The following is a 12,635-nucleotide window of genomic DNA, read 5'->3' on the forward strand; positions in this document are numbered from 1 at the left end:
GACTTCCTGCCCTTTGGGCAGGGGGCTGGACTCGATGATCTCCCGAGGTCCCTTCCAGCCCTAATGTCTATGAAATCTATGAAAGGGGACTACAGGCACAACTTTCCACATCTATTACAGGGAATGGAACCTATTCCTCCCCCTTGTCTCCATTAATCCCAGCTGCAAACCATAGCTCATGTCTGCTGCACATCTCCTTTCAAGAATTTCACATGCTTGCTGGCTTTCCTGGAAGTGGTACTAGTTGGGATGTTCTTCTCAGGCATGAGGCTCCCCATGTGTCCTGCCATGGCTTTGTGCAGCAGCTTATGTATCATGTCTTTGGCCTTAACTCAGGAAACACAGGAGGGGGAAGGAGATAATAATCCTTTGTGAAGGAAGTTCAGGCCCTGCTGCAGTGTAGGAATGGAGTGTGTTATGGAGGAGACTTATCTTGATAGCCATTTTTTACTTATTAGGACAATAGACACTACTGACATGGTAAATGCTATTAGTTTGGTTAAAAGCCAGTGAACTGTATTCAGGGGCACCTAAGCTATGTCTTCCAGTAACCAGAAAAGCCATGGCTTCTATCATGAATGCCATGTGCTGCAGACAGATGGTATTACTGATAGTAAAGGGTATGTAGACCTAGAGCTGGGACTAGACCCTTTGGCTCCAAAACTACAGGTCCCCCTTGCTTCAGCAAATGGAGAGCTTCCATGGAGGATATTCAGAGGAAGGCCAGCATCCCTTGCTCCTATGCACAAAGACAGCATGCTGCATTTGGATCTTATCCTTGAGACTGGTGAGTTGGAAATAACTAGTGTGGGGTCTTTTTCATATGCTTCAGGCAGGCCCTTGAAGTCAGAAGAGGGCTTGGTTTAGACTGAGTCTGCACTTGGGAACAGAATTGAGCTATTTCTGTAGTTAAACATGAGGGGAGCTTCCGGGGTTGTAGCACAGATTTCAGCTCTTGTGCACAGAGACACTCTTCTTTTGGGAAGCACGCACTCAAACAGGGCTGTCTAACTGGTGACCTGCAAGCTGCATGCAGGCTGCAAGGAGTTAGTTTGCTGTCGTGGGGTTCCCACTTGGCCCTAATCAGCCCAGCTGCAATAGCAGCCAGGGACCCAGTGTCTGGGTTGAATCATCTCTGCTGCTGGGAATTGTTCTGATGTGGCTACATGAGGTTCCCACCGGACAGCAGTGCCCCCACCTCCCTTCTCTCTGCTGATCAGAAGAATCTCTGGTTTTCCAGGAGGCTCTGTGCCGCGAGGTTTTCCCCAGCCAGCAGGGGATGGAGGGGCTGCTGCAGGAGGTTTATTGCTGTTTCCTGTCTTGTCTGAGCTCTTGTTCTCTCTGAGGTGGTGGACCAAAGCTGCTTATATTCAAACGTGCTGCTGCTCTTTGTGTTCGTGTCTGGACATCCCAGCAACAAAGTGAAATTGCAGCCCCCTTCACCCTTCTTATCCAGACAGATCCAGGCAGTGAAAGGAGACAGAGGAGGATGAGTTACATTAATACCTTTAGCAGATGTCAATGGAAAAGGCAGCTGTTCTCTTCCTCTGTGCTCTCGCTGTCTGGGAGTGCTGGTTGCCCTCCAGCAAAAGCTGGTGGAGGTACATTCACCACAGCAGTTCTGGATCTCCCTCTCCCCTGCCCCAGTACACTGAGCTCAATAAACTGAGCTGCCTCCCAAGTAGCAGGGCAGCTGGTGGTTGCAGGCAGACTGGTGGTGTGCAGGGCTCTGCCCTCCAGCATGGTCCAGTCTGCAGAGCCTAGAGTCCTGGGGGGACCTTGGGGAACTCATCTCTGCAGCCGGGGGTGATAGATAAAGGCGTAAGGTGGACAAGGAGCAGTGATGAATCATTCTCTGGCTGGAAGAATTAACATCCAGGTGTTGAGACACAGCCAGGTGTTGGACAGCTGGATGAAATGCCTCATTTTCAGCCAGGCTTTTTATATCCTTCTTTGTCAGCTTCAACTACCTTGGGCTCTGAGTCCAGGAGGTTCCCCGGCTGCTTTCTGAACCTGGGAAACACTGTGTTCAATCTGCACACAGCTCAGTAACCTCAAGACTCACCAGCTTCTTCTTGATCCTGGGACACTGTGTCCAATATATTCCTGTGGTGTTTATTTTCAATTCTGTGTGGCAGACTCCAGAGGCTGGAAACAGGCTCTAAAACCCTGGGAGTGAAAAGTAGTCCCTTCAGCCTCTGCTTAGAGCTACAGACAAAGTGACTGTGTTCCTCTGTTGTGAGTCTGCAGAGGGAGGTGTTCAGGCAGTGAGCTGTGGGGAGGGGACTGTGGGGTGAGAGGGTGCATTTGCCTTCTGCACCAGTCCCACTGATTCATTCCCTCTCTTCATCAGCATCTGCCTAGAGCAGAAGGACCCATGCAGTGGCAATGACGGCAGGAACAACAGATGCAGAGGAAAGACTGAGGCAAACCCTACCCTGCGGGCTGGTTGCCAGTTGTGGGATAGAAGCAGAGCTCTCACTTCCCCATGATTGGTGACATCAGGAAACATCCGCACCTGAGCGCTCATGAGAGCTGTTGTCCCAGCTGTCCTGGTGACTCCTGTATCACCATTTTTATTTGTGGGGCAGGGGCAAGAAGGGCATTACACATGCATATTCAGGAGGTGAGGCCTGGGTATGCCTTGGGGTCCGGCCCCAGAAGGGATAAAAAGAAGATATTTGCTTTTAGGGCTTAGTGGTTTGGCTGAGGGGAGTTTCTACAGCTCTGCACCCCTTCTGAGCCAGGATGGGCTGCGTCAGGGAGAGATCCTGCGGGTGCCTCTGGAGCAGTGACCGCAGCCCTATGCTGCTAGCAGATTAGAGACGCATGTTTTCAGGCCAGGCTTTGAAGGCTGCAGAGCAGACAGGAGTCTCTGAATCACCCATTCCTCCAGGGAAGACCACTTTTTATATTTGCAGTAACTGCATCTTTAAGTACTGATAAGCTTGAAAGAAGAACCTAGCAAAGCCCAACCTTTGTTATGAGCTGGAGCGGCAGCTCTACTTGGCCTCGGAACAAATGGAGAAGGAGCTGGTTTGTAACAGACTTCACAAGCAAAGGAAATGGTTGCTTGGCAGCAGTACGCTCAGCAGGTCTTGGGCCAGCTGGGGCGGTTCTTCCAGCAGCGGTTGGAAACTCCAGTCCTGGGGAAGGCCCCCTTGCAAGCCAGTGCTGGTCCCGCAGAGGCTGCTGTCTTTGGAAGCCAGAAGAGCAGCTCTGTATGTGTGTGTCAGTCCTTTTTTAAGGCACAAGGAGTGATGCTGAGGGCTGGATCTTACACCGAGACAAGGGATAGTGTTGTAGATTTAGAAAGAAGGGAAGGCAGTTCTTGCCCACCAGCAAGTGGGAGCTAATTACTACCAACCTGTCTTGCAGTGTCACTTAGCTGCAGCAAAGTTTTAAGGCTGCTGAGTGATGTCAGATGTTTGCAGTCTGCACCCCAAAGAGCTGAGGTGGATGCAAGGTTTGGGTACAAGGCAACCTTTGGGACATGCAAGACATCCTCTTCTGTGAAGAGGACAACCAATTTGCTTGCAGCTGTGGCTGTCCGGTTTACTGGGAACAGCCTTCCATGGCACCCTGCTTTTTCCATTACATTCTTTTATTTTAAATGCGGAAGTGCCCCCAGAACCTATTCTATTCAGAGAGAAGCTATGTAAGGGCCCAAGGCTGCTAAACCCCAAGTTTCTTAGCAGAGTTAAAGGGGTGGAAGGGGGGCAGAAAGGCCAGTGGATGCCTGGGTACCATCTGCTCCTGACTCCCAAGCTGCCAGCCCCTTCCGTGATCTCCAGGACAAACCTCCCGGTGTCTCAGAACAACCCAAAGCCCCCAAATCCTCCTGCATCGCTGCCGAGAGCAGTACATCCCCCATCCCCCTGAACACAATTCTACCCTTCCAGGGTGCTACCGAGACATGTCTTCTGTTTGGAGTTAAAAAATCTGATTCTCTCTCAGTCCACTTCTGCCTTCTCCCTTCTCTGTGAGAAATTCTCAATATCCTGAGGGAATTTACAGCTTCCCTCTCCTCCTGTCTTCACAACAGCGTCCATTTTGTTACAAAAGCCTTTGTCTCTGTTTTAAAAACCTGCAGTTGTTGCTGACATGCTAGTTCACACAGGATGCCTTGTTCACAGCAGTTCTAGTTCTCAGGCCTGTTTCTGCAGATTTACAGGGATGGCGCTTCCAAGCAAGGCAGGTAGGGAGGGTGAGGAGGACCCACTGACACTAGCACTTTCCCGCATAAAATGAAAACTTGAAATGAAAACATGAAAGTGGGAGGACTGGCATGTGGGGAAGGCTGATCATGTCCAGTCCCCTGTGGGAAAAGAGACTTGCATAAGGTCTCATAGTGAGTTAGTTACAGAGCCATGAATAGAAATTAGGGCCTTGTCCCAAGGGCCTAGGCAGATCTGCTGTGCCAAACACAGATGGCTCAGTTTATTCCCCTCCTCTGATGATTTTGCCTTTTCTGTCTGTTTCAGGGAACCCATTGGAAAGAAGAAGTCTGGTAAGGACGTTTTATTCCTTCTCTCTAATTTCAGGGAGAGGGAGGGAAGAGCTTGCATTACCAGCTTGGGTACTACTGTTGAGCAGTTGTAGCACTGAGAGTGGGAGGGGGAGCAGTTGCTAGACATCTTCAGAGTTTCTTCCAGAGTCACAGAAGTGGAGTGAGCACATTTTGCTTGGATCTTTCCTTTCCTGAGATCCCTAATTTCATTGCTGCTTCAGTCTAGGGAGAGAGCGGGGCCGGGTATCAGTATGAACAGGAGGATGCTTTCCCAACTGCTCGTCCACACATTTCATTGTGAACTGCTTGGAACCCCAGTTTTAGGCTTTTCTGTGGGTGCTTCATCAGTCATGCCTCCAAAGGTACATTGGGCCCTCCAAAGACACATATAACTCTCCTGCTCTCTAGGGGACTACTGCAGGGTGGAGAGGAGGGGGAGGTTCTCTGGTGGCCTTACAGTAGCAGAGCAGCTCTCTTCTGCTTCCCTTGGCAGCCCCTGGCCTTAGGATATGCCAGGGTGATTCTGGTGGAGGGAAGGGGAGTGGCAGGAGTGCTTTGCTCTCCAACTATGCTGGACTACAGGAATAGTGATTAATTTAACCCTTCCTACCAGCTCCTTCATCTCCACATTTGTTTCCCTCCTCCCTCACTCTCTCTTTCTCCATCGTTTTGTTCCTCCATTAGGGTTTATCCAGAGAACGGCTTCTTACCTTCAGAGAGGTAGTAACAGCTGCTCACCACTTGGGCCTTGCTCTTGCTTTGCCTTCCTGCTGGGTGGCATCCACTGTTCCTGTGTGGGGAAATCAGGGTTCCTTGCAAGAGGCTATCACACACCCTGGGGCTCGGTTTCTTGGCTGGCAGATATGGGGGAGGGGCTGAAGAGAGAAGGTGCACTGGTCTTTGTGACTATCCTCTCGGGGGACATACGGCTGGTACTGGAGTGCCAGCCTGAACTGGTGGCCTGCCTACTAGTTCTGAGGGCCTCGGTATGGAGTGTGCAGGTTGGAAGGCATGTCCTGCATGTCACAGGCAAAGGATGAAGGGGAGCCTGTCTGGGGCTGCAGATGTGTGACTACAAATGCCATTCAGTCCCTGCTCCTAGTGAATTGGCCTGGGGTTGTGCAATACTGGATGAATTATTAGAGCTTCCTGATTGATTGTCCCCCTCCCCATCCCCCAACTTTGGACAGAGTTCTGTGCCAATGTGATACGTCCCTTATGGGAACAGAGGTGGAAACCACTTGCCTACGGGAGTGTTTTAAGGGTTTGCTTGGAGTTCCTGGAAATTTGGCAAAGGGAATCTTCAGTTTGTGGTTGCAAAGGAGTGGCTACCTTACAAATTTTGAATTGTGGGGGTTACAGAGAAGGACAGTAGGCCATCCAAAGGGAAGATGTAAATGTTAGCTGAACATTCCCCCTAGAATAGGTTGGAGTTTTTGGATTGAGAGCTGGGACCTCAAAGTCAGAGAGAACGGTTTTCAGGTGAAGAGGAAGGGTACAAGAAAGACACCAGAAGATCGAGTCCCCTTTTCTTCAGAACCTAAGGAGAACAGAAAACACTGCTCCCACATGAGACTTGATAGCCTCTCTCTCTCTCACACTGGGTACCCACCATTGATTCTGGGCTTTGGGGCTATTATCTTTCATTCCTTAAGTCTTGTTTTCTGCATACTGGTTGCATTTGTAGCTTGTTGTACTTTATGAAAAATATCCTAGCCTCCATTTAATGGGATCAGATTCATGGAGGAGTAGTAAAAATTCCCTACTCAAAAATTGCCCGACCAAGACATGGCAGACAGAACCTTGGCCCCTGGTAAAACAGGATTTGCGCTCCTTGTGAACAAGTAATGTCTGGGCATTATTTTGCTTTCTCTAGCATAAAATTAGGTTCATAATCAAGCTCTGCGGTAACGGGGTTTCTTCTGACTTTGACTTCTGCAAGGTGTGTGTCTCAAAATGGTACACAGCCTTGTGAGTTATGCAACAACGCATTATCAACTGCAGATGCTGGTCACAACTTGTTGGATAATTCTCCATACCAAATCAATGGGATGTGAACATGAGGAATGGGGGAGGGGATGTATAATAAGGCTGTGGCCTTGGTTCAGATGATTCTTTGAATGGCAAATGTGGAACTGAAGAGCATGTTGGTGTGGATGAAGACTAATAGCTTGGGGACTCATGGAAGGCATTGCTATTCTGCTCGCCTTCTTGCTCTTTCTTGAAGGAACTAAGGTAAAAAAATCTCAGTTCTCCAATACTCCTTTTTTCAGGACAGAATGAGACCAGCTGGAAGCCAAGTCAGTAAAAGTCAGGTACTCTTGTGTAGTTTGGGATCAAAACTGCTTTATTTTTCTTGCACCCAGCCCACTTAGACTGGGCAGGAAAAATGGGAATATCTGGTGTAGATAGGAGAGAGGAGAAGGTTGTCTGTTTAATAATAATAATTCCTCAAGGGCAGAGTCAGAGCACCATGATAGAGTCCTTGCTTGCAAGAACTGCAGTCTTTTTAGCTTATGGTAGATTAGGAGCTTTGATTCTCTTTCAGTCCTGTGATTCTGTGGTCCCATCAGTAGGGCAATTGTATAAGCAAGGCCTGTAGGCTGCAAGGAATGAGTATAGGGCCATTGACAACCCCTTGAATGCTACTTTCTGTGTTCTGGGGTGGTTCTTGAGCGCCATCTTTTGTACTTCCTCTCCTGCTGCTTATGGTGCTGATCCTGACTCCAGGGTGGAGGGAGGACGGACACACAAAATGTTCTTTTAATGCAAATTGTCCTTAAGGACGTTACAACTGCTGATACACTGTAATAGGTTTAGCAGGTTTCCCAAGGAACCGTTATTTTATTTCTCCAATGATGGTCAAGAGGTGCCAGTTGCCTTTGAAGAAAACTAAGAAGTGCAACCATCCCAGAGCCCTGGACAGGAGCAATGCATGCTTGATTGTTAGAAACTAAATTGTCAGGCATAGAAATAGATGTTGCAGGGTTAAATGCCTGCTGGTGGAGTGCCAAATTACCCTGGACACAGCTTGGTGAAGAAACTTAATTTTGGTCTAACAACAGGGATTTTTCAAAAAAGGCCCAGTGGAGAGAGTTGTTCTAGTAGTCCCATCAAACACTGATGAGTGTTGGAGACTGAGCCTTAGCCCCACTGGTAATTGGCTTTGCTGTTGTTATAACCATAATGCCTAGGAGGTCACAGCACAAATAACCTGTGACTTGTAGGACATCAGGATAGACACCAGCAGAGACATCAGAGGGGATGGGGAAGGCTCTTGGCAAGTAGCAAGACTCTGAAGTCTGATCTGGTCATTTATTCTTTCATGTTAAAATAATTTTTACAAATCCCCAAGGCTGTTTCAAATGTTTTGTTTCTAGTTTTTCTTTTTTCCTTTAAATTCCAATAGAAAATATGTGTAAGCAGATAAACCCTCCCCATTACACTACAGTACTCTTCCAGTGTCTGAGAACCAGCAAACAAAATGGCCATTTCACAGGTTTTATGTATAATATACACATGATTAAAGTTCTCTAATGGATTTTTAAAGCAGATATTAATATAGATAAAGACAGTTAGTGGTTAGTTTTATTTTTCACTAATTCTTATCCTAGCCACATCTCTTGCATAGTATTGTACATGGATGTGTTATAGTACTGTAGCAGGACTGGCCCCAGGAGTAGCCATAGCATCCCCTAGTAGTTGCACAGCTCCTGCACCCACTCTGGCTCCTGGGGTCTCTTTCCTTCCTTCTTTCCTGCCATGCCTTGTTGTAATCAGTTAAATTGGTGGAAAAGTAATCTGGCCTAAAATCCTGGGGTGAGCCCCTGTCCTGGAGCAGGGATGGGCAGTTATTTTGGGTGGAGGGCTGCTTACTGAGGTTTGGCAAGCCATTGAGGGCCACATGACAGGCCGCCAGGGGCAGATAAATATTAATTTTCTAAATTTTAGGGGCCCCGTGGACCAGATAGAATGGCCTGGCAGGCTGCATCCAGTCTGTGGGCCACATTTTGCCCATCCCTGTCCTGGAGCGAGTCCCTCCTGAGCTTGCCCCCACCAGCACCCCACCTGGCCCATCTGTGCTCCAGCACAATAATTGCTTTAAGGGCTAATTCCATGGCTCCAACCTCCCCTACAGCCATGCCCAAGCCTTGCAGGTGTTCCTGATCATCCATCAGTGGGTGCTGAGCCATTTAATCTTGGCCTTCCTGTCCATATCAATCTCTGCCCCTCTTGGCTCAGACCTCTATTCCTTCAAGCCATCTCTGCCTCTCCTTAGACTCAGGCATCTCTGCCTTTGTCCATCTCTGCTCCTGCTGGGGCTCAGGTTCCTATGTTCCTAATCAGTCCTTGCCCCTCTGGGGCTAGGGGCTCCCCGGCCCTGTTAATCTTCACCATACTTGGGCTATGGGTCCCAGACCCTGTTTCTCGTCCCTCTCAGGCTATGCTTCTCTGGTTCTCACCCTTCTTGGGCTATGTTCCTTGCCCCTCTTGGACTATGGGCCCTTGACCCCACTTCTGCCCTTCTCAGATATTGTGCTCAAGTCTCTCTTCCTCTCTAATCATCTTCCTTTAATGGTAGCCTACTCAAGGGGTGGGGATCCAGCGCTGGCAGGGCTTCCCCACAACTGTCATGTACTTCTTAGGCTCCCCTGGGAACTCCTGACCTTTCCGTTAATCCCAATCCCAAACTGCAGGTCACAGCTCCAACACAAAGATGAGCACACTGGCTATATCATTAATCCTGCTTCATCTGGCTATGTAAATAACCTTCCTCTTTAATCCTGTAACCTCTTACTTGTAGCCTTCTTGGCAGGCAGCTTTCAATGGGTCTCTTTGCTTTGGTCTTTTAAGTACAGGGCTCCATCCCTGGTGGTTTGTAGTCTTTCAGACAAATGACTCCCAGCCAGTCTCCCTGACAAAGTCCTTTTCAGGGTTTTTTTGTCTGTTTTTTTAATTTCTTGTCTCAGGCCAAGTCAGCCAAACAGCTCCTAATTCCATCAAAGCTCAGCTATTCAAAGTCTGTATGGTGCTACCACTGGCAAGTATCCTGCCTCCCAGAGTCTTCATCCTGGGGCTTCAGATACTCCCAAATCCGTGACAGGGATTCTACATGCACGCCCTAAGCCTGGAGGCCTTGGGGTTCAAATGTCCCCTAGTCTTGCGTGCCCCTAGCCAAGAGGCTGGAGGAGGAGGCTAAAGGGAAAGCCCAAGAGCAATCCCCTGTCACTGTAAATTGCATAGCTAAGATCCTCCCATTTGGAAACTTCAGTAGACTCTCACAGGGGGCTGCCTGCAGTGCAATGGAAAGGTCTCCGCCATCAACCACACCAAGTAATTTAAGGCCAAGAAGAGAAGTCCTCTTCAGGGCAGGGCCCCTCCCCTGGCAGCCTGCAGAGACAAATGGCCTCCTAGTCTCAAGCCCTGGGTTTTTATACTTCCTAAATCCTGCCCCTGCAGGTCATGTGGCTCTCTGTACCACCTGCAGGGCTGCTCCATCAGGACCTGCCAACTATTTGTCCTGGGAGCTGACAAGTACAGCTGAGTAGGCTTTGCTGTACTGCCTTACTGCAGCAGTCCCACACTTGTCGTAGCCTACTGTGGTATCTAATTGCCTGCCTCTCTGCAGCCAGCTCCCTCTGTGCAGTGTTTCCTTGACTGTCGACAAAAGTTCTTCTCTTCCTTAAGGGCCAGTTCTCTGCCTGGATAACAGGGCTTCCTTGGTATCTACTCCTGCACAGCTACCCTCTGTTCAGCTGCCTGGACTTATCTGCTACAGGTTTTTCCCTTAAAGTAACAGGAGCATTAGACTCCCTATTGCAAGTAGCATCTAGATATCCCAACCAAGATTAGGGCCCCACTATACTAGTGCTAAAAGATGCTGCCTGCCTTGAACTGGTTCCGATTTCAATTTGCATGATGGAGGGCAACAGAAGCAAAACAGGAACCAAACCCTAGAATTTCCATGGCGGAGTCATTTTGGCCAGGTACGGACATTACACTTTTACTGGTATAAGCAATTGAAACTGCTCTATACCCATAATGCAACAGAGGTGTGCCACCCATAGACTGGTTTTAAAATGGCGGAACCTGGTCTAAGATTTGTCCCCTCAACCAAATGGCAAATGTGTGTGTTGTTTGCTACCAATCTAAACTATGCCACTTACAGAAAACTGCATAAGTAAGATCAACTCTGCCTCGGGCTTTTTTAATGTCTGTACTTAGCCTTTAAGACTGTTGCTTGAAAAGCAACTCCATATGATTGGCTGAGCTGAAAAGGAGGGATGGGGAAAGCTCTGGACAAATAGAAGACAGCAGAGAATGGGGTTTTCCGCATAATGTCTTGGTGCATGTTCTCTGTATGAGAGCAGAAAGAAACTTACCATTTCAATATCCTTGGCATACATAGACTCCTAGGTATTCAAGGCTGGAAGAGATCCATGGACCATCTAGTGTGCATAACCCAAACCAGAGGACCTACAGAGCAAAAACAACTTTTGTCACTTGTGTGGGGCATTAGAGGGGAGAAAGGAGACAATAAAAAGGCAAATTGGGTGACAAATTGACTTAGGAGTCGCACCCAGAGAGTGGTGGTGGATGGGTCAGCATTGACCTGGAAGGATGTGGGCAATGGTATCCCACAAGGCTCGATCCCTGGACTGGTGCTGTTCAGTGTCTTCATTACTAATTTGGATGAGGGTGTGGAAAGCACTCTGTCCAAATTCACAGATGATACCAAATTATGGGGTAAAGTTAACACAGCAGAGGGTAGGGAACAAATCCAGACAGATCGGAACAGGTTGGAAAAATGGAAGAAACAGAGTAGGATGCAGTTCAATAAGGACAAATGCGAGATGCTGCACCTAGAAAGAAGGAATTACCAGCACGCTTACAGGCTGGGGGAAGACCTTCTCAGCAGCACAGGGATCTTAGAGTCACTGTTAGCACCAAGATGAACATGAGTCATCAATGTTATGAAGTGATCAGCAGGGATCCTAGTTTTCTCTGATTAAAAATTGCAAGTTCTCTGGTTAAAAACCCAAAATCCATGATAGAAATTAAAGGCCCCCCACAGCCCCTCCCAGTGCTGCTGGTGCTCCGCACTCCCTCTCACAGTCTCAACAGCCCTCCTGATGCCCCTCGCAACAGCCCTCCAGACCAGACCCACAGACACTGACACCCACCCCAGCAGGTAAAGTGTGTGTGGGGGAAGGGGTGGGGAAGGGTGGGGGAAAGGGAAGGTGCTGGGGGGGTAGATCAAGAAGGGGGGAGTGTGCCCCTGTGCCCACTCCCAGGAGCAGGGCCAAGGGGTGAGGGCAGGGGTGCCACTCTGTAGGCCACACGCATGCTGGCCGGCCTGACAGGAGGTTCACACACCAAGGCCACCACCGCAACTGTGCCACTGCGCCCTGCGCTACCATCCCACAGCCACCTGAATGGCTTTGTGGGCAAGTGGAGCAGGGCATGGCAGCAGCAGTGCAGTGGCAACCACCGTGTGCAGGCCACATATGTGCCGCCCAGCCTGGGGGGTGAAACGGGGCTTGCATGCAGCGGCATGCCCTGCAGCCGGCTGCACGGCTCCGCAGCAGTGTGGGGTGGTGGCAGCTGCATGCAGGGTGGGGGGGCTTTGTGGGCAAGTGCTGCCACCATGGAGCCATGCCCTTTGCCCCTGGATCCTAGAGGTAAGTGGGGCTTGAGGGCTGAGGAAGATGGTTGGGGGCTGAGGGAGTGGGGAGTGCTGCCGGCCCCAGGTGGCACATCGCAGCTGGGAGCAGGGCCAGGCAGTGAGGGCAGGGGTGCCCCTCTTCAGGGGGCTTTGAGGGCAAATGATACGGGGGGCAGTGTGGTGGGGGCCACACACATGCCGCCCGGCCGCCTGCCCGGGGAAGGCGGAGAGGCGGACTGGCATGCGCCCCCCCCCGCCCCAGCACATCCCTCACCGCGGCTGTGGAGCAGGCCACGGAGCTGTGCTCCGGCCGCATGCCAGCCTCCCTCCCCCGCCCCAGGCAGGCAGCCAGGCAGCATGTGTGCGGCTCACATACGGCCAGGAAGAGGTTTCTTGCTCTGGAGTGATTTCTCTCTATGTCCTCCATAGGAGGTCTATATTGAGCAGATTCTTTTTGGT

General features: G+C 49.8%; 1 protein-coding gene across 4 annotated transcripts in view; it reads left to right on the forward strand.

Annotated features, from left to right (window-relative positions):
• SH3PXD2B (SH3 and PX domains 2B) overlaps nucleotides 1–12,635 on the forward strand; it is a 124,092-nt gene that overhangs the window by 89,058 nt on the left and 22,399 nt on the right. For 2 of the 4 annotated variants that reach the window (XM_019534947.1, XM_019534948.1), the window contains exons 6-7: nucleotides 4,485–4,510; nucleotides 5,195–5,230. In XM_019534947.1, coding sequence (XP_019390492.1) covers nucleotides 4,485–4,510; nucleotides 5,195–5,230 — 62 coding nt within the window. The remainder of the gene's footprint in view (nucleotides 1–4,484; nucleotides 4,511–5,194; nucleotides 5,231–12,635) is intronic. The other 2 variants (XM_019534950.1, XM_019534949.1) reach the window with 1 other exon arrangement.

This window comes from Crocodylus porosus, unplaced genomic scaffold (assembly GCF_001723895.1).
Source record: "Crocodylus porosus isolate Cpor-Errol unplaced genomic scaffold, CroPor_comp1, whole genome shotgun sequence".
Classification (NCBI taxonomy): domain Eukaryota; kingdom Metazoa; phylum Chordata; order Crocodylia; family Crocodylidae; genus Crocodylus; species Crocodylus porosus.